Below are 21,582 nucleotides of genomic sequence, written 5' to 3'. Positions count from 1 at the left end.
CATCTGTTTCTTCATCTTCTCCACTTCCTCCTTCTTCCTGTTGGTCTCAGCTTGGTTTGTCTCCAGCTGGGATTGAACAGAGACATGGACAGAGACTCAGTGTTGGACCAGCTTTGTCTTAAAGACACAAATGTGACACATGACTCAGTGGAGACACTCAGCCAGGGGCGGATTGGCCATAGTACCGGGAGTCTTCCCGGTAGGCCGGCCACTAATGGGCCGATAGGCGGCCGTTTTTTATTTATTTAACTTTTTTTTTTTCGCCATGCCTTGCCTATTGTAACTCTCCCGGCCCAGGGAGAGAGACATGCATCGGCTCGGCCCACAGTGCTCAGCTGCAGACGATTGGCCCAGTGGCTTGTCTACCTGGCCCAATGGCCCTATGAGAGGCTACAGAGGCCCAGGAGTCCCACCCACACATGTTCTAGACCCCCCCCTCGTCCAATCACTTATAATGATGAGGAGTCATGATGAGAGAGAGAGCGAGCGAGAGAGAGAAAAAAACAACACACCAGCACACGAAAACTGAAAAGAAAAGTCAAAAACGCAAAGGCGGCGTGGAAAAATGGAGGAAAGTAACAGAAAAAGAAAAGGTCTAGCAGCACAGACTGCTAAAAGTACAACAATTACGCAGATGTTTGCTGCAGGGGCCGCCTGGCCTGGCCAGGGCTAGAAGCACCGATGCTGCAGCTTCAGCAGCAGGTCCTTCACGTGAGTCTGAAGAGAGTGAGGCTCCCATTACCAGTGCCCTTATGGTGCAGGAGGAGGCTGAAAAAATAAGTGTTGAGGAAGACTCTCCACCATGTGAAGGAGGTAGTGATAACCGTGTTAAGCAGGTATGTGCTTTCCAGAATGGTGTGGATAAACATTCATTAAAATACTGTAAATGGTCCAGAACGGTTGCTATGAACGTTACTTGACATAATAAATAGCTATAGCTAATAACTCTGATGGTGTGGTGTGTTACAGCTAAATCTAGTTATCTAAAGTATTGGAAAACAATAACTATATTCATATATTATCCTGATTAATTGATTAGTTGCTTTTATTAAAGTGCCCTCACTCAAATTTGGTCATGAAGAACATTGAGCTAACAACTTAACAAATATGTATGCTTTTCATATTTTTTTTCAGTCAGTGTTTATGGTTAATTGTCCTTTCAACAGTTTAACATTATACAGTTAAAATTAATAAAACACCGATGCAGTACACAAATTACAAGTATTTCTTGTCATGCTTCATTGTCTATACATTATGTTGAGCTGTACTGTCTTTCTAAGATAAAATTAGTGTTTGTCCATTCTTCAGATCATTGTACTATTGTCTTCCATACTTTAGCCACCTAGCCAAAGTTCTGATTGCATGCAGACTCATTATGTGCATGTAATCTTGTCCAAACTTAACTTATTCCACACTATTCCTCTACTTTGTTGTATATTGCATATCGTTTAGTAGTGGTGTTATTAAGAGCTTGTGTGTTTGTATGTACATCAACGGTGCTAGTTGGCAAAATATCCCTGCGCAGATAGTGGGCCGGTCCGGACCAAAAAGTCTAGGGCCAAATTTTTGTCCCAGTCCACCCCTGCACTCAGCTGTCTTCTCTTATTGTTACAAACATGTGGACTGGAGGAAACTAAGAAAACCACTGATTGAACAGATGAACCTGTTGATTCTTGGTCTCCAGCTCTGTTTTCTGTCTCTGCTGTTCATCTTCTTGTTTCTTCTCCTCTTCCTGGAGCTTCTGGAATCCATCTTGTTTGTATTTCGTCTGAGAGGAAAGAGAACAGAGCAGAGATGAGCTGGAGCTGGTTTTTCACCAGGTAGGGGAGAGTGGGGTAAAGTGAGACATTTTTTACATTTGCTCCCCTCTAAGCGAGCTAAAATGATTTATCAGTAAAATTTACACATTTCCCATTAATTCAGGATGTTTCCTAGCAATGGAAATTATCAGAGTGTATTTAGAATGAAGGGCAGTGAAAATATGATTGTTTTAAAAAAAGTGGTCTCGTGTCTCACTTTCTCCACTTACTTTTTCCAGTTCCTCTGAAACTACCATAACAACACATGTTGTAACAGTTAGAATCCTGACAGCTAGCTTGACAACCACACTTCCCAAAACTAATGTCGGACTAGTAACAGAATCATGGGGATTGGTCAATTAAGCACTTTTTTTTCTCAACACAAAGTGACTCAAGAACAAAATCAAATACAACACAAAGGGCCGGATTTACTAAAGGTTTGCGTGTATTAAAACGTGTGCAAACGTGATTGCACGCACAAACACACGTGGAACCTGATCTACTAACCGGACGCACCGAGGATTGCGTCTCTCAAATGGGCAAAATAGCACGTGCAATCCATTTAGCGTGTTTGCCTTGATGAATATGTAAATAGCCAGAACGTGCAAAAATACTGGGAGGAGTAGATGCAAATCGATTTATTTAGCGAGGGCAATGTGATTTACCAAACCAGGAAGAGATTGCGGTGGCTGTTTTTGCGTCTTTATTTAGCACGTCTGAAAACCATGTACTAACTGATACAACTTTGTGAAAACGTATGCGTTTATTGGTTTGATACCTGTCATAGCTCCATGATCTCACATCTCTGCATTTCCTCACGTCTGGGTAATTCAGTTTTTCAGCCATGTTAAAAGTCTTTTACGCGCCATTACGCACGGCACACGTCTGTCCTGCAGTGTGCTCCTCTCTTTTCCTCTCCTCTCCTCCCTCTCCAGTACCTGGCTGCTCAGCTGAGAGACATCACCGCTGCCTTCACCCGTCTTTGGTCCCTCTGGTCAGTGGTCAGAGCGTTAGATCCGTGTGTCCCACCTGAGCTTTCTATTAATCTACTGGATCATGGGCGGCATACACACACATTATAGGTGTGTGATTGTCGCTGCAGCTGCTGCCTGTTCGTCACTCTATGACGAGTTGGGCCCTGTAGCGATTTGTGTTTATTTATCTAAACAGAGCGCGAGAGAGATGAACACACATGCTGTCATTGTATGCATCGGATCAACTGTCATTCTGTCCCTTCGTCCGTCCAGCTCTCTGTCCACTCTCTCCATGGCGGAAACGATTACCACTCGCAAAACCCTCATTTACATATTGCGGTTTGCACGTGTTTTCATTTAGCGGATTACTCTTAGTAGATCAGCTGTTTTGCGTGCACTAACCAAACACGCAATATTTTAGCGGGTGCAAACAATATAGCGCCCGCTATCTGGGATCTTAGTAAATCCGGCCCAAAATGTTTTAATTAACATTCAAAAGTCCAGATAGAACCAATTAGATTAGAACACAGTCTGGGGGTCAGATTGTTGGCCCCGACAATGGTGACCATTTTGATCAAAAGTCCTCTTGTGTGTGGGGGGAGCCAAAAAAGTGGAATGTGACTAAAATTCAGTTAATTAACCAACCAACCAAAGAAGTGAGCTGACTCAGAGCACATAGCATAAGAAAGCAGTGTGGCTACAGATCATGTTTGATCACGCGAGATTTCTGGCTTGGGGGACGAGATTCTAGTGTAAATCTTTGTGTATGGTGTACTCAGTCTCACTCATGGATTTATTATAATACATCCATGGTCTCACTTTACCCAACACCCCCATTTTAGAAAAAATGACCTCTCTTAGAAATTCAGGCTAATTTTCAGCCAACATCATCACATGGTTTTATGTGTTGGTACTGTAGTTCATCATCATGTATCATATAAGTTTTTCTACCTGAATCAATTTGCTGGCACAACAGTTGATTAAGTTGACAGCAAGAAAATTTACTTTTACATGTAAAAATAAAATTTTTGTGGAAAAAAAACATGCTTTCATGCATCATGATGTCCTCTCCTTCATGGCCATGGGGTAATGGAAGGGGCTTGAAAACATAATGGTCAGATGACCATAAATGTGTTCCGTTTTCTAGATATAGGGGGTGTCTCACATTACCCGGTGTCTCACATTACCCCACTCTCCCCTATTGAAAGCTTTCAGTGACGTCACTTCCCAGGGACCTGGCGGTCAAAAGCAACATTCCAAAATGGCCCTGCAACGGACTTTCTATGGACAAACAACCGAGTAATGACTTAAATCATCTGTCAGCGGCCGAGAAAGAAAGATATAAAAACAACTTTGAAGTTTTGGGAACTTGTGACCCATATTCAACACCAGCTGCTGTATACGAGCTGTTTAAAATGACCAGTTCCCTGCCGAAGCTCCAGTTGGGCGATGTTTATTTACCTGGTGGAGAATCCATCATCCTCCACCGCTTGCAACCAATACCTCCGGTGTTATGGCTCAACTGGTTTCTGATTAAAAGCCCCATTTTGTAGTTTTTTTTTAATCTTAAAATAATGTTTCTGAACTCATTGAAGTGGTAGAAATGTACCTGTAACTTTCCTGTACGGGAACACCGTCCTGGTACCGCAGCTCCGCTGAGCTCCACAGTCTGAGCTCCAGCCCACTGAGCCCAGGCTCCCTGCTCCTTTCACCGACACACCAGCCCTTAGCTGGGCTGCACGGTGACCAGCTGCCCCCCCCTTTACCCCCCGGAGCTTTGCTATGCACCGGCGGCGGCGGCGATGGTAACCCGGCAGGACCGCCCGCCACCGGACACCGGCAACAGTACCGCCCGCGGCGGCAGCGACACGGTAACGGGGGTCGGGACCGACCGCGGCGTGGCGAGGACGATGACCGGTATTGTTTAGCATATTTTCAGAGTGTTTTCCATTAGTTCGTAACTTTAACATGACAGGCTTTGTCATAGTGTGCAGTGTTGTGCAGACTAGTGAGAGTAGTGTGGCGCTGATGTCTGTAGATTGGCAGAACAGGTTCACTCACAGACGCATATTGGCTGCAGTAACATGTGAACTGCGGCTTTATTTGTGAATTTGTGACAAATCTGCGGACGGAAGTGCAGCACAGCTGTTGTTCTGTACGGTAACCAGTTAAATCAGACACCAGTTGGGCCATAACACCGGTATTTTTGAAGCAGCAGGGAGCAGTGTGTGTTTTTCTGCCTTGTCCTAACGGGGTGTTCCCACCAAACGCGATGACGCTTCATCGCGCGTCGAGATTACATGTAAAGTCAATGCAAACACGCGATTAGTCGCGTCATCGCGCCGGGCGATGCGATGGACGCGGCAGCAAAGCCACAGCTCTTCAGTGTTGCTTTTCCGGTTTGGATATTCGGACCTGAAAGCCCGTTATCACTGCTGTTTTCAACCAGCGGGCGCTGCGAGCCGGCCGCCCCGTCCCAAAGCACTCAACAGGCGGTCAGTCACACAGTAGTTCACGTAGCTGTCTCTGCTGCAGCCAGAGACCCACACCACTGTTCCTGTCCCATCTACAGGGACAGGAACAGTGCAGCGACGGTGGTTATCTCAGCCAGAGAATGAAATAGTGGGAGAAATGTTGTTGTTTGGGCGGGCTCGTCGCGCGACGCGATGCCGCGACGAGGCGTTTTTTGCATATTGAACCAGCGTCAAAACATTTCATTTGACGCGCGATTCAATCGCGTTCATCGCGTTTGGTGGGAACACCCCGTAAGCCGCGGACAGCGGGGAAGTGGATTGTTTTGACCGCCAGGGGGCGTTCCATACGGGCCGTGACATCACATGAAAGCTATCAATTGGAGGAATTATACTTTTGTTCCTTTAGACCAATAACATCCAGACTTAAAAATGCAATGTCCTGATACAGCATATTTCAGGATTCACTCAGTGTACTGACTGAACCTTGTGGTATGATGAGTTTGTTAGATATTTTCAATATTTTCTTAACAATGAAGTATTTCACTATGATAAAACAACTATCAGATGGAGATGACACATGACGACAAATTATGTTTCTTACAGTCTGTTAGTTTGGGGGGGAAAAACCTTTGGTTGGTCAAATTATTTACTCTGAGCTTTGAAGATGCTAAACTTTGCTCCTTTTATTTCTTCTATTGTTATGATTCAGTCTCATGGTGTGTCATAGAGCGATTGATAGAGAGTCACTGATGTACATGTGAGGGAAGGGTGGTGGTGTTAGAGGCTCCTGAAAGGGAGGCTGGGACTTTTTAGCTGAGAGCAGGAAGTAGGAGGACGCCACAAAGAGAATCAGACACTAGGATGCAGTAACATTTCTGAGGGGGTTTGTGGCTCGGTACCATAACGTCTTTCTTCACTTTAACCCTGTTAAAAGTACAATACAAACCGTTGCATTCGAGGTCTCCAGGTTCTTTATCTGAGAGTGATCCAGGATCTGCTGCAGGAGCTCAGATCGTTTTTCTGACAACTAGAGAGAAAAGACAAAAAAAGCAAAACAAAAAAAAAATTTAAGTGTAAAGAGCTGCTGAAAAAACGGGAACTGCCCATTGGTCCGACCTCCCATTGGTTCGACCTCCCGTTACTCCGATAAAATCAACCACAAGTCAGACCAATAGGAGGTCGAACCAGTGGGTGGTCCCGTTAGTTCGAACTGTCATCGCTACTTTGTGACAAGCTCTTCCATTGATAGGAGCATGCAGCTTTCTCTCTCTCTCTCTCTCTCTCTCTCTCTCTCTCTCTCTCTCTCTCTCTCTACGCACATCACACACATACACGCGCGGCCCAGAATATCACCATATTCAGTCAGAGAGCCAGATCATGTCAGATCGCGCACAACCATCATAAATGCTGATCAAGATGTGTAAACTGATAATCAAAGCCCCCCCTCCCAGAGTACAGAGTAAAAGAAATACACTTTTTTTTCTCCTCCCCCCTCCGCTCGAGCACGGCTGAACCTGGCCGGCTTGAGCTCACTTCACGGGCGCGAGCCTGCTGCAGCCGCCTCTGCTGCTGACAGCAGACTGAGAGAGAGAGAAAAAAAAAGTAAATTTCGCTTTGGTTAGGTTCAGGCAATGAAGAAAGGAGTTGGTTAAGTTTAGTAAAAACAGCAGGTAGAGGCTAGACAGGCTGGAAGCATAATGAGCGTTAATATGAAGTGCTTGTTTTGCAGTTAATTATGCACATGATCCGTTTGATCCCAGAAAGGAAAACAGGATCAATGCGCAGCCTCTGTTTCCTTTCTGATTGCGTCCGTCTGTCTGTTCGGAGTGGGAGAGAGAGACAGAGAACCCAATCCACCTGTCTGTAATGTAAGTTTGATTTGATATGAGTGTCAAGGTTTAATTACGGACACCAATGAGCGCGCAGCAGTGCGTAAAAGTCGTGCGTAATGACAGCTCCTCGTTGGTGCAACACAATAAACTGCACCTCTTCTTCCACTTGTGTCTTATTGACAGGTGGAGCCTATATGAATAATGATATAAATGCATAGTGAACGGTAAGAATGGAGAGTTTGACTAATAACTAGTCCAGTTCGAACTAATGAGGACCTCCCATTAGTTCGAACTCTCATTACTCCGATTGTCGGACCAATGGGAGCTCGAACCAATGGGAGGTCGAACTAATGGGAGGTCGAACCAGTGCCATGGACCCGAAAAAACTCCCCAGAAAATTGGGTGATGACGATCAATTGAAACTAGACAAAAATCTTCAGAACCTCCTTGGTCTTTGTCAGGAGCTCAGTCTGCTTGGTCTCCAGCGCTTCCCTCAATTTTTCTACTTCCTCCTGCGTATTCTTCTTCCACATCTCCAGTTCTTCTCTGGTTGGATCCTGGATCAGAAGAAGAACATGTGACTGAACTCACTGTCCAATGACTCATATAGAAACAAATGCAGCATCAGGTCGTTGCTGAACATTTCTGTGTCTTGTGGTTGGTAACATGTGGTTTCTCCTCAGAGGAGACTGAACCAGTTCAGATGTGTTGATGAAGTTGATGAAGAAAGTGAAGCAAGAAGCAGCAGAGAATCAGTCTGTCTCAGTGTTGATCTCATTCAGTCTTGAGAAAAACTGATGAGATCATCAATGACTTTGGTGTTTAGTTCATGAGGAACATCACAGAGTTTCACTGGGTTCATGACATCAGGACTTACTGTAGAGAAAACATTAATGGAAGCCCGGGGTGTTGTTTTTCTGATCTTCTCCAGCTGTGAGGGAGGAGGGAGAGACAGACAGAGAGATGATGACCACTTTAAAGTCTCTGTTCAGTTCTACAACCGAGGAGCTCATTATACAGCCAGTGGACTTTATCTGAGACATCATGTCACTGAGTGGAGGTGAGATGAAGAAAATCAACTAGACATGTGAATCAATGCTGAAGGATCAATATGAAGAAATAAACCTCTGAGTTGTTGATCTTCAGATTTTCCTTCAGCTCCTTCAGCTCATCCTCCATCCTCTGATTGTCTTCACTGAGCTTCAGCAGGTCAACTTGTTTCTCTTTAATCTGGGAGGAGAGAGAAGATGGAGACCAGATGACAGACATCTTCATTTCTTCACGTTTAACTGACTGTAAGTGGGACGCTGAAGAACAAACTGAAATCAGTCAGTTATATTAGTTATATGGACTCAATGTTGGACCAGCTTTATGTTAAAGACACGAATGTAACACATGACTCAGTGGAGACACTCAGCTGTCTTCTCTTATTGTTAGAAACATGTGGACTGGAGGAAACTAATAAAATCACTTATTCCTGTTTGTTCTTGGTCTCCAGCTCCTTTACCTGTCTCTGTTGTTCATCTTCTTGTTTCTTCTTCTCTTCCTGGAGCTGCTGGAGATCATCTTGTTTCTGTTTCAGCTGAGACGAAAGAGAACAGAGCAAAGATATAAAAAAAAAAAAAAGAAAAAAAAAGATGAGGCTTCTTTGTGCAGCCTACAGTGACTCAGCAATAGGAGTGAGGCTTTTAGTGTTCAGTTTGTGAAATGAGTAAAATGAGTTGCTGGAAAGAAATCTCTGTGTAAAAGACAAATCTGAACCTCCTTGTCCTTGGTCTCCAGCTCCAACCTTAGTGTTACTACTTCCTGCTCAGCGTTCTCCTTCCTCTTCTTCTTCTTCTTTTTCTTCTCCTTCAGTTCTTCTTTGTTTGGACTCTGGATCAGATGAAGAACATGTGACTGAACTGACTGTCCAATGACTCATATAGAAACAAATGCAGCATCAGGTCGTTGCTGAACTTTTCTGTGTCTTGTGGTTGGTAACATGTGGTTTCTCCTCAGAGGAGACTGAACATTTGTAAAGACTTTTATTTTGTAGGATGTTCAACCTTGTCGGTCATGTTTATATTTCTTATTTTCTTTACAGTATTTTACCTCTTTCTCAAACTCAGTTTCCACTGTCTCCTCTGTCATGAGCTTCTCTCTCACTCTTTCTCCTCCCTCACTTTCATCCCTCTGGTTTCTCCTGCTCTCTGTGTAAAAACAAAACATTTTTAAAAAATACATTCACTTTTCTTAATTAGACTTTAACAATCACATATGTGAAAATTTAATCAAATTGGATTTAATTGACACAGTGTCACAGTGAAAGTTTCTGTTCCCACCACTAACTCAGTCTTTCCATTGAAGCCATTCACATTGAACCTGTGAGGAAACTTGACGTCGACAAACCACTGTTGTTCTTTTGTGACTTACTGATGTTTTGTCTCTTCAAGATGAAAAAGACAAGTGAGATAATGATCATGATGGAAACAGCCAAAGTAACAGCCAATACAGTGTTGACAGAAGAAGAACTGGACAGGACCTTAAAGAAATCATCTGAAATGAGACAACACACAATCAGATCAGATGGTGTTTGTGTAGAACTAGACCTCAGCTGTTTGAAACTAACACAGTGTTTAAATGTAGAGTTTTGACCTGGAACATGAATGTGAGTGTCTCTGATCTGGTTGATGATCTTCTGTTGGACTCTACAGGTGAAGCTGTTGCTGTGTCTCTTCTCCACAGTCACTCTGCTGCTGACAGTATAGAGGTCATCATGACCTCTGACTGTCTCTGTAGGTCCAGCAGAGAGCAGCTTTCCCTCAGCGTCCAGCCACAGCAGCTCAGGCTCTGGATACCAGCCTTTAGACTCACACTGTAACACCACTCCCCCCTTGTCTTTGTCAGTCCCTGCTAAACTGAGGACAGGTGACGAGGCAGCGCCTGGAGAAGGACAACAGGAACATTTCAAAATAAGTCAGAAATACAGGCAGACTACCGTACCGTGTCGTTCCACAGCTGCAGCCATGGAGTGAGAAGCTCCTCCACCGGAGACAGCCGAGGCAAAATTGCTCACAAAAAGTTTTTCTGGAGCCCTGACGCCTGAGCCAGATAAGTGTCTTTGCGACAAAATGCGCTAGAACTCATGGGGGATGCAGTCTTCATTCCGACAAAACACTACTGCTTTTTTCCACAGGGGTCGCCAAAATCAACACAAAATGAAAGTTCTTTGGACTTTAAGTAACAGTTGGTTCCTTCCTACCCTAACCCTCCTAACACTAACCGAATGCACTCATGGAGCTTTAAGTCATGGCAATAATTTACCTATTTAACATTTACTCATCTGTCAGTTGCTTTCTACGAAACTTCAGAACAAAGACTTCTAGATCCTGTTGAAAACAGAGACTGATTTTTATGCTGTTTTTGTCCCTTTGTTATCTTGTTTGATTTAGCATTTCTTGATTATGAATTGTTATAGTTGATTTTTTGTTTTCTTCCCAGTCAAGTTAGTTATTTCTGTTTCTTTTTTTGTTTGTTATCCCCGAAAACCAGCTTTGACTTAATCCTATTCTGGGGTCCTCTCAATGATATTACAGGTGGGCTGGTCATAGTTTTACAGGTGGTGGCTCACTAGGTGGTGGGCTTCCCTACTCTCAGAGTTTTATTTTTGCATGCTTTATATCTGTTGTTCTAATCTGTGTGTCTTTTGCTTGGCAGTGTGTGTGTGTGTGTGTGTGTGTGTGTGTGTGTGTGTGTGTGTGTGTGTGTGTGTGTGTGTGTGACCTCCCCCTTATCTCCATATTGAGGGTAGACTGGTGATAAGTAGTTTGGATGCTCTGGTGTTTGCAGACAACCGTACTCCCTGAATAAATGTACAATCCAATATCACTGACTGACTGAGATTACCCTAAGTCTTCATTGGCAAGACGACACCAAACTGCTCACACAGTATTTCACTACTTACCAACATGAAGTCCAATGAAGGATTCTTTTTTATTGTCTGGTATGAAACATGTGTATCTCCCTTCATCACCAGGTTTCACTCTGGACAGTTTCAGTGAAATGTTTCCATACTTCAGTTCATCAATGAACAGTGATGTTCGTCTTGAGTACGATGGATGTTTAATTTCTATTAGTTCCTGTCCTCTACGCCACACATGAACATATCTTGGCTGCAGGTCTGACCTTGACCACTCCACTGTGTAGCTGGTAACATCCTCAGCAGGTTCAAAGTGACACGGCAAAATGATGTCACCACCAATTGTGGCCACTATTGGCTGAGATGAACCAATTAAGTGAGACTGACCTGAAAAGAGAGGATATTTTATCATTAGTTTTTTTCTAAATTACACACAGTATTCCAGCAATTAGTGAATGTTGCTGCAACAACAGTGCAGATAATAAAGTTACCCGTCACACATGTCCGGGTGAGGCAACTCACAAAGCAACTAATGGCAAGTTTATTAGAGCACTCCTATTAAAGATAGCAAGATACCTACAGCTACAATCTGTTTACTGCCCCACTATGGGACACTGCTTTGGTTGCGCTTAGGCAATGAAGAAAGGAGTTGGTTAAGTTTAGTAAAAAGCCCAGGCAGAGGCTAGACAGTCGAGAAGTAGAATGAGCGTTATATATCATTATTATTAAGTATTTGCTTGTTTTGCAGTTAATTATGCACATGATCCATTTGATCCCAAAAAGGAAAAAAGGATCAATGCGCAGCCTCCGTTTCCTTTCTGATTACGTCCGTCTGTCTGTTCAGAGTGGTGGGGTTTCGTAATGGAGGGTTTTCCCCAATAGCTTTTTTCAGAATAGCGGGGTCTTTAGAAAAAATAGAAAACCCCGCTATTACAATGAATGGAAGTCTATTTTCGAAAAGGCAGAGTTTTGGAAAGGCGAGGTGTAACTGCCAGGGATGAGGATGTAAGCTGGGGGGTTTAAGTAGCCCGCCATATTTGGATGAGGAGAGCATATGACTGATCAGCTGATCAGGATGGGCACAGCTTGAGTTTTCTGACTGAACTAGCCCCGCAGGCTTCGCATCATTTTAGTCCTCCTCCTTTTTAATCCTATTAGGGGCCGAAGCAGTGAGACTCACTTTGCAGAATACTGTTACCAGTTTACTGAGTCGCTATAAATGATGCGAAGCCTGCTGAGCTAGTTCAGGTAGACAACTCAAGCTGCGCCCATCCTGATTAGCTGATCAGTCACATGCCCTCTTCCTCCAAATAGTGCGGGCTATTTAAACCCCCTGGTTTACCTGCTCATCCCTGGCTATGCTGCTGCTGCTGCTGCTGCTGCTGCTGCCACTGCTATTTCCTGCTCTGCTGCCTTGCCAACACGTTCTCACTCCCAGTGCGTCAACCCCCTGACGAACGGTCACTGTCCCTCCTCGTCACATGCCTGACTCATTAGGTACCCGTTTTTCGTCATGAGGTGACGAGCGGGGATTTCAATTCATTCCAATGCAACCCCCTTCGCGGCGATATGTGACGCTCAGAGTAAAGTGATCCAGCCGACCGGACGCGGCGCTGAAGGACGCACTGAGCTGAAAAACTTTTTTTCCCCTTTGAAGCTTTATTGAAACTGGTGTGTCTGACATAGCTTTCATCCAAGCCGTCATTTTGGTTATTATTTATTTACTGATCTTGGCGTTGGTGCAGAATAATAAATAAACAAACAAACAAACAAATAAATAAATTACATCCTTGTCGGAAGACCAGACGGGGTGGGGGTGTGTAATAAATAAATAAAGAAATAAATATTTTTGTCCCGTGCGTAATTGTCAAGATCCGCATTTCGATTAAACTCGCCTTTCTTCTTTTGTACGAGTTGTTGGACGACTGCATTTTCATTTTATTTACTTATTTCCCTGTCCTAAGTCATGTTTATGGATACACAGTTGAACATATTGTCATTTTACCCTCGGCATTTTCCCCTCACTTTGCTGAATAGGCCTATCTGTTGATTCATGTCATAAACACGTTTTGTTCATTAAAAATATGTGTTGTTTATTAAAAATATGTTGTTCATTCAAATCGGTTGTTGTTCATTGCAGAACAATAGAATATTAATACGGTGATTTATATACAGATATTGATCGCGCAGTGTGACCACAATCACTACGCACGGAGGCGTGAGGGACATTTGAACAACACGTTCTCACTCCCAGTGCGTCAACCCCCTGACGAACGGTCACTGTCCCTCCTCGTCACATGCCTGACTCATTAGGTACCCGTTTTTCGTCATGAGGTGACGAGCGGGGATTTCAATTCATTCCAATGCAACCCCCTTCGCGGCGATATGTGACGCTCAGAGTAAAGTGATCCAGCCGACCGGACGCGGCGCTGAACGACGCACTGAGCTGAAAAACTTTTTTTCCCCTTTGAAGCTTTATTGAACCTGGTGTGTCTGACATAGCTTTCATCCAAGCCGTACGTCATTTTGGTTATTATTTATTTACTGATCTTGGCGTTGGTGCAGAATAATAAATAAACAAACAAACAAACAAATAAATAAATTACATCCTTGTCGGAAGACCAGACGGGGTGGGGGTGTGTAATAAATAAATAAATAAATAAATAAATATTTTTGTCCCGTGCGTAATTGTCAAGATCCGCATTTCGATTAAACTCGCCTTTCTTCTTTTGTACGAGTTGTTGGACGACTGCATTTTCATTTTATTTACTTATTTCCCTGTCCTAAGTCATGTTTATGGATACACAGTTGAACATATTGTCATTTTACCCTCGGCATTTTCCCCTCACTTTGCTGAATAGGCCTATCTGTTGATTCATGTCATAAACACGTTTTGTTCATTAAAAATATGTGGTGTTTATTAAAAATATGTTGTTCATTCAAATCGGTTGTTGTTCATTGCAGAACAATAGAATATTAATACGGTGATTTATATACAGATATTGATCGCGCAGTGTGACCACAATCACTACGCACGGAGGCGTGAGGGACATTTGAAACAGCTGTATCAATCGTCCCTGCAGCGACTACTGACACTTCAACCTGTTTTGGCTCTAAACTTCAAAACTATGACATTGCATAGTTTAGGACCTGTTTATGTACGAATTCATCTGTTGTTAGGTCATATTATTATTGCATGAAACACACAATACAACTTTTGATCACAAAAAAACTACCGCACGTAACATTTTACTTTCCGTAGTAAAAAAAACAGGTTCGCGCTAATAACTTTTGAATGGCGTGACGTAGTTTCACAAGCTTTCACAGGATTGGTCGGTGTTGAGTGCTGAACTAGAGGATGTGACGTCATTGCAACGGCGCCACCGGTCGCGACCATAGACTGCGACACTGCCATCTACGGCGTCTGGACGGAACTACAACACCTTAACAGTGTGTTTGTGATCATGAGGAGTGGAAATTAAGCCATGTTGATTTAATTCATTTTTTTTTTTAATTGCAGAAAACAACATTTCTCCCCCCTTCTCCCTCCTCCCGCCCAGGAACCTTAGTTTATAATATAGTGTAGAATGAACCCGTCCACTGTAGTAATGTTTATGCACAACTGCACCATTTTAGCCAGCTCCTTTATTTCTGGTTTTACATTGGACAAACTGATTAAGGCTCCATTTTCAGGAGACACAGCTATTCTTTAATAACTTCCACATTCGTTGGGTTACGTTCAGAGGTTTATCAGGGCAGGGCCTAGGGTCATCCAGTGTTAGCAATTACAGACCCATCTGACCTTCACAGGGGTCACAGGTCAACTTTTCATGTGAAATTTGACGATTTTTGCTATCAATTCAGGCATAAAACACCAATACTTGGAGCTGGGAAGCTGAAATCTTTAGATTCTAGTCCAGACCTTGGAGCAGATTGACGGTGCCAAATATCAGAGCTCTGCTCCACTCGGAAGTGTCCAAAATGGCCAAAAAGCAGTGTTCATTTCTAATCCCCCATTGTGTACAAGACTAAATTCAACAGATAGTCTTTAATAACTTCCACATGCTTTGAGCTGGAAGTCTGAAAGTTTCAGGGTTTTGTCAGGGGCCTAGGGCCACCCATTATCTGCAATTTCAGACCAATCCCACATTCAGAAGGGGTCAAAGGTCAAGGTTTAGTGTGAAATTTGACGATTTTTGCTATCAATTCAGGCATAAAACACCAATACTTTGAGCTGGGAAGCTGAAATCTTTAGATTCTAGTCCAGACCTTGGAGCAGATTGAAGATCAGAGCTGTGCTCCACTCAGAAGTGTCCAAAATGGCCATGGTAAGTGTCAAAGGTCACAGGGGTCAAACATCAAAGTTAATCCTAACAAAACACACACGCTTTAAGTAATCATCATGAAATTTAGATGAGTTGTATATCAGAGAGTCCTCTATCATTATATTGTATTCCCATTGCTCTGGGGGCCACGGGGGGGCCCTGGGGGCCACTTCGCTTTCCCATGCTCTCACAGATTTGGGTGTCGGGTCAGTGGATAAGGGCCTCACAATGAGTCCACAGGCCAAGTTTCAAGTGATTCGGTTGGTTTCTATGGAAACAGCGGCCTCCTGGAGACAGAGGAATGCGGCTGTTTGAAGCCCCGCCTCTCGAAAAGTAATGGCTCAATCAGGACCGAACGCACATCAACGCGTTCGTCTTGGGCCCCCGGAACCACTGATATCAAATTCAGAACTGTACGACTTTTAGAAATATATTTCATCCATTTCAGCTTTTCAGATTCAGAGCCTCTCAGACTTAATGCCTGAGAGACCTTCTGAGTCAGAAAAGCTGAAATGGATGAAATATATTTCTAAAAGTCGTACAGTTCTGAATTTGATATCAGTGGTTCCGGGGGCCCAAGACGAACGCGTTGATGTGCGTTCGGTCCTGATTGAGCCATTACTTTTCGAGAGGCGGGGCTTCAAACAGCCGCATTCCTCTGTCTCCAGGAGGCCGCTGTTTCCATAGAAACCAACCGAATCACTTGAAACTTGGCCTGTGGACTCATTGTGAGGCCCTTATCCACTGACCCGACACCCAAATCTGTGAGAGCATGGGAAAGCGAAGTGGCCCCCAGAGCAATGGGAATACAATATAATGATAGAGGACTCTCTGATATACAACTCATCTAAATTTCATGATGATTACTTAAAGCGTGTGTGTTTTGTTAGGATTAACTTTGATGTTTGACCCCTGTGACCTTTGACACTTACCATGGCCATTTTGGACACTTCTGAGTGGAGCACAGCTCTGATCTTCAATCTGCTCCAAGGTCTGGACTAGAATCTAAAGATTTCAGCTTCCCAGCTCAAAGTATTGGTGTTTTATGCCTGAATTGATAGCAAAAATCGTCAAATTTCACACTAAACCTTGACCTTTGACCCCTTCTGAATGTGGGATTGGTCTGAAATTGCAGATAATGGGTGGCCCTAGGCCCCTGACAAAACCCTGAAACTTTCAGACTTCCAGCTCAAAGCATGTGGAAGTTATTAACTCTTTGACTGCCAGCCATTCTCACAGCAGCTTCCTCCAGCTTGCCAGGCATTTTCCAGCTTTTTGACTGATTTCCGTAGACCCACCATAATATTATGTACTGTTACTACATACACATTCAACCCATCAAAGGAAAGAAGAGGGTCTCTAGTTTCCAGCAAAAAAACCTGTTTGTTTCTATCTTGTTCCAGTCTTGTGAAATTGACGGTTGAATATAGGTTAGTTTAGCCCAAAATGCCATTTTGGCACCAAAATCTTGAGAAAAAGAGGTTTTTGTGTCGGCTGTCATTTTCAGGTGAACCAGTACAATTGGCTCCTTTATATTTTGCTTTAGTGACGCCTCAACATCTGTACAGTTGTTCTCTTGTAAACAACAACTAAATCAACACTGACAAATGACTTTTGATGACAAAAGACAAAATATTTAGCTACTGACACACACTTCTGCAGCCTTTTTTCTTTCTTTTCTTTGAGTTACAACTTTTTCTTTCCTTTTTTTTAGTGTGTGTGCGTACGTGACGTGTGCGTGTGCATACGTGTGTGCATACGTGTGTGTGTGTGTGTGTGTGTGTGTGTGTGTGTGTGTGTGTGTGCGTGCGTGTGTGTCTGTGTGTGTGTGTGTGTGTGTGCGCGCGCGCGCGCGGATCAGTTCGACAGGTTTTTGTAGCCGAAACACGGCGCTTTAGATCAGATCCAGCTTCCTCTGGTCAGCAGGCAGCGGTCTCACTCACTCTCTCTGTCTCACACACATCTACACACACACACAGCCGACAGCTCTGGCTGACGCCCCCTGAACTCACAGCCACAGACATGTGCGCTCACAACAGAGTACAGACACTCCCACCACGTTTACCTCTCGTCACGTTCGCCGGCGCCGTCCGTTCCTCATCCACACTACTGTAGATCGCGGGGTTTTCAAGCTGCTATCTGAGTGATTTCTCGCAAAATCTGGCGACTTTCCAAACGCTCTTGACGACTAACGACGAGCGATCGACGGGGTTGTTGTTACTAACGTTTGTGCTTTGTATCACGGAGTTGCACGGAGCTTCAACGAGCTGCCGAGCCGCCATGAGCCCCGCCGCCGCCCCCTAAGCTCTCACCGGCGGCCAGAGTGTCACGGAGCGGCGCCGCTGCAGTCAGACACCCGCACCGCTCCGTGAGGGGGGGGGGAATACGCTATATTTTTTACATCTCTCAATCCAAATGTGTTTTTCTGCACTTTATTTTGATGATACAAGTCTGATCTTCACAGAGGAGTAGGGCAAGACATTCAGCATGGCGTTGCCATTAAAAAAACGCTAAGACGAGTTATCTCGTCTTTGGCAGACTACGCTTGGATTCGCTAAGACGAGATAACTCGTCTTTGGCAGTGAAAGAGTTAAAGACTATCTGTTGAATTTAGTCTTGTACACAATGGGGGATTAGAAATGAACACTGCTTTTTGGCCATTTTGGACACTTCCGAGTGGAGCAGAGCTCTGATATTTGGCACCGTCAATCTGCTCCAAGGTCTGGACTAGAATCTAAAGATTTCAGCTTCCCAGCTCCAAGTATTGGTGTTTTATGCCTGAATTGATAGCAAAAATCGTCAAATTTCACATGAAAAGTTGACCTGTGACCCCTGTGAAGGTCAGATGGGTCTGTAATTGCTAACACTGGATGACCCTAGGCCCTGCCCTGATAAACCTCTGAACGTAACCCAACGAATGTGGACGTTATTAAAGAATAGCTGTGTCTCCTGAAAATGGAGCCTTAATCAGTTTGTCCAATGTAAAACCAGAAATAAAGGAGCTGGCTAAAGTGGTGCAGTTGTGCATAAACATTACTACAGTGGACGGGTTCATTCTACACTATATTATAAACTAAGGTTCCTGGGCGGGAGGAGGGAGAAGGGGGGAGAAATGTTGTTTTCTGCAATTAAAAAAAAAAAAGGCCTATATGACTTGAGTTACTTGAATTATTTGGACTTTGTTGAAAAAGAGCTGTCTAACTGTTCTGATTCCTCACTGTTTATTCACATGCTGTTGAATTAAATCAACATGGCTTAATTTCCACTCCTCATGATCACAAACACACTGTTAAGGTGTTGTAGTTCCGTCCAGACGCCGTAGATGGCAGTGTCGCAGTCTATGGTCGCGACCGGTGGCGCCCTTGCAATGACGTCACATCCTCTAGTTCAGCACTCAACACCGACCAATCCTGGGAAAGCTTGTGAAATTACGTCACGCCATTCAAAAGTTATTAGCGCGAACCTGTTTTTTTTACTACGGAAAGTAAAATGTTACGTGCGGTAGTTTTTTTGTGATCAAAAGTTGTATTGTGTGTTTCATGCAATAATAATATGACCTAACAACAGATGAATTCGTACATAAACAGGTCCTAAACTATGCAATGTCATAGTTTTGAAGTTTAGAGCCAAAACAGGTTGAAGTGTCAGTAGTCGCTGCAGGGACGATTGATACAGCTGTTTCAAATGTCCCTCACGCCTCCGTGCTTAGTGATTGTGGTCACACTGCGCGATCAATATCTGTATATAAATCACCGTATTAATATTCTATTGTTCTGCAATGAACAACAACCGATTTGAATGAACAACATATTTTTAATAAACACCACATATTTTTAATGAACAAAACGTGTTTATGACATGAATCAACAGATATTCAGCAAAGTGAGGGGAAAATGCCGAGGGTAAAATGACAATATGTTCAACTGTGTATCCATAAACATGACTTAGGACAGGGAAATAAGTAAATAAAATGAAAATGCAGTCGTCCAACAACTCCTACAAAAGAAGAAAGGCGAGTTTAATCGAAATGCGGATCTTGACAATTACGCACGGGACAAAAATATTTATTTATTTATTTATTTATTACACACCCCCACCCCGTCTGGTCTTCCGACAAGGATGTAATTTATTTATTTGTTTGTTTGTTTGTTTATTTATTATTCTGCACCAACGCCAAGATCAGTAAATAAATAATAACCAAAATGACGGCTTGGATGAAAGCTATGTCAGACACACCAGGTTCAATAAAGCTTCAAAGGGGAAAAAAAGTTTTCCAGCTCAGTGCGTCGTTCAGCGCCGCGTCCGGTCGGCTGGATCACTTTACTCTGAGCGTCACATATCGCCGCGAAGGGGGTTGCATTGGAATGAATTGAAATCCCCGCTCGTCACCTCATGACGAAAAACGGGTACCTAATGAGTCAGGCATGTGACGAGGAGGGACAGTGACCGTTCGTCAGGGGGTTGACGCACTGGGAGTGAGAACGTGTTGGCTGCAGCCATGCTCAAGGATACCTATGCTGTGCTTCAGCTTGTAATGCTTACAATCAATCCTGCTGCAACCATGCTCAAGAATATGCTAACTATGTTGTGCTGCATGCTTATACTCAATAAATTATTTGTTCTAATTTCAGAGTTGTCTGACTGAAATTTAGCAGTAGGTTTCTTTGTCCAACATAGAGCTGACTCAGTTGTGTGCACCAATCAGTCCCTGGTTGTTTATTTGCACCAGTTGATGGTGGGCAGGTGTTTGATTGTCAGACTGCACCAAAACAGAACACATTGTGATCTTATTATTTGTATTATATGTATGAAGTTACCTTCAGCAAAGGGCATCAGGAGAAGATGGACGACCAGGACACTAACAGCTGTGAGTGGAGACTGAGTGGAGAGTCCAGCCATCTGATGAAACATTATACGGGTCTGGAAATGTACAGAAACTGTGAAAATATGAAAAACATAACCATGCATCAAATTAACCTGAATTTATGTTATTGATAAATCATTTTAAAATTAACTCCAGATACTCACTGGAAGCTACAACAAATTTTAACTGTAATTGTGTAAATGAAGCAGTTTTGTATAGTTAAAAAAAAATAGGAGCACAAAAAAACGTACCTTAATTTGTGTTGTGTAAATTATTGTGGACTATAATTTCCATGCTTCGGTCTGTTCATGTCCAGGTCTCATCTGTCTCATCATGTAATAATGACTCTTCATATCTGACCGGTTTGTGTCAAACCTCCAAACTTAATGTTCCAGTTAACAAACTATTATTAGAAGCTGATTCACTACGAAAGGATTAAATAACAATAATCAACATTCAATGCATGAATACAACTTTAGACTGTTACAGTGAAGAGTTATGATACACTTTTGAGTCAGTTTTAAGTTTAAATAGAAGAAACACCGCGTACCTGTTCCTAGTTGTGTTGCTCATTTCAACTGACTGGTGTAAAGTATGTAAATCATTTACTGACTCACAACCATAAAGCGACTCATGACCAGTTTATCAAGAGCAGAAATCTCAGCATTGATCTCAGCTCAGTTCAGTTCAATTTCACAGGGTATATGAGCAGTTGAACTTTGCCCTGTTGCCAGTTGATAAAACAATACAGCTTCATCACGTGGCTGTTCTTACCTGCTCTTACTGAAGGGGGCGTTTTGTTCCTTTTACACCCATCAGGCCTTTCAATAATATGAATGAAAGTTGATTGATGATAGTATGCCTTTGTCAGTGCATGAGTTTCACTTGTATTGTAGTATTTATCCATTGAAGTGTTGCTTCTCTAACCTAAGGGAAGAACTCAAGGTTTCTCAAACTCATCCTAAATATGTTTTTACATGAAGAGAAAGAAAATTGTCTTCAGATCTCAGCAGTGCAATAAAGTGATGGAAAGACAACTGAATAAAAATAGGACAGTGTCGTTGTATCTCAGACTGAGAGACCACCACAGCCTCTGAGCCCCTGCCCCCCTTCTGCAGCAGCATCAGAAATAACCTCCACAGGAAGAGGAAGTTGTCACGTACGTTATACTTCAGTTGTATTTCAGCTCAACGCTCAGTCTGCAGCAAGACAACATGGAGGTCACAGCTCTCTGCTTCAGACTGTGTGAGTACTCAGTGTCACATTTCTTCTCTTTCTGTCCTCACTTTGATATGTTGCTGCTCATCAAAGCATCTGTTGCTGATTTACAACATTGCTCCTTTGTTTCTCCAGTGATGCTTGAATTTCTTCTGCTGGAGACACAAGTTCAGAGTCTTTATGCTCAACAAAGTG

General features: G+C 43.3%; 2 protein-coding genes across 2 annotated transcripts in view; both read right to left on the bottom strand.

The window, feature by feature from the left end:
• The window catches only part of LOC146968463 (butyrophilin subfamily 3 member A2-like), a 79,027-nt gene that overhangs the window by 5,555 nt on the left and 51,890 nt on the right, over positions 1-21,582 (bottom strand). The window lies entirely within an intron of this gene.
• Positions 8,172-20,858, bottom strand: LOC146968466 (butyrophilin subfamily 3 member A2-like). Its single transcript, XM_085760361.1, has 8 exons — positions 20,720-20,858; positions 20,123-20,225; positions 11,026-11,367; positions 9,717-10,004; positions 9,495-9,617; positions 9,174-9,271; positions 8,841-8,954; positions 8,172-8,309 (listed from the first exon to the last, which is right to left on the bottom strand). Exons 2-8 carry the CDS (start codon positions 20,214-20,216, stop codon positions 8,172-8,174), a joined length of 1,197 nt encoding a protein of 398 aa, XP_085616487.1. The 5' UTR covers positions 20,217-20,225; positions 20,720-20,858.

Source organism: Trachurus japonicus, chromosome 18 (assembly GCF_045865225.1).
Source record: "Trachurus japonicus isolate A0001 chromosome 18, Traja_1.0".
In the NCBI taxonomy this organism is placed as follows: Eukaryota; Metazoa; Chordata; class Actinopteri; order Carangiformes; family Carangidae; genus Trachurus; species Trachurus japonicus.
The sequence above is the reverse complement of the archived record's forward strand: the minus strand, read 5'-3'. Positions and strand labels throughout refer to the sequence as shown.

Coding starts and splice junctions, on each gene's coding strand:
- LOC146968466 (XM_085760361.1), bottom strand. CDS start 20,216: ATGTTTCATCAGATGGCTGGACTCTCCACTCAGTCTCCACTCACAGCT. Junction 10,005..11,025: donor CTTCATTGGACTTCATGTTG/GTAAGTAGTGAA, acceptor GTCCTTCTCCAG/GCGCTGCCTCGTCACCTGTC. Junction 8,955..9,173: donor AAACTGAGTTTGAGAAAGAG/GTAAAATACTGT, acceptor CATCTGATCCAG/AGTCCAAACAAAGAAGAACT.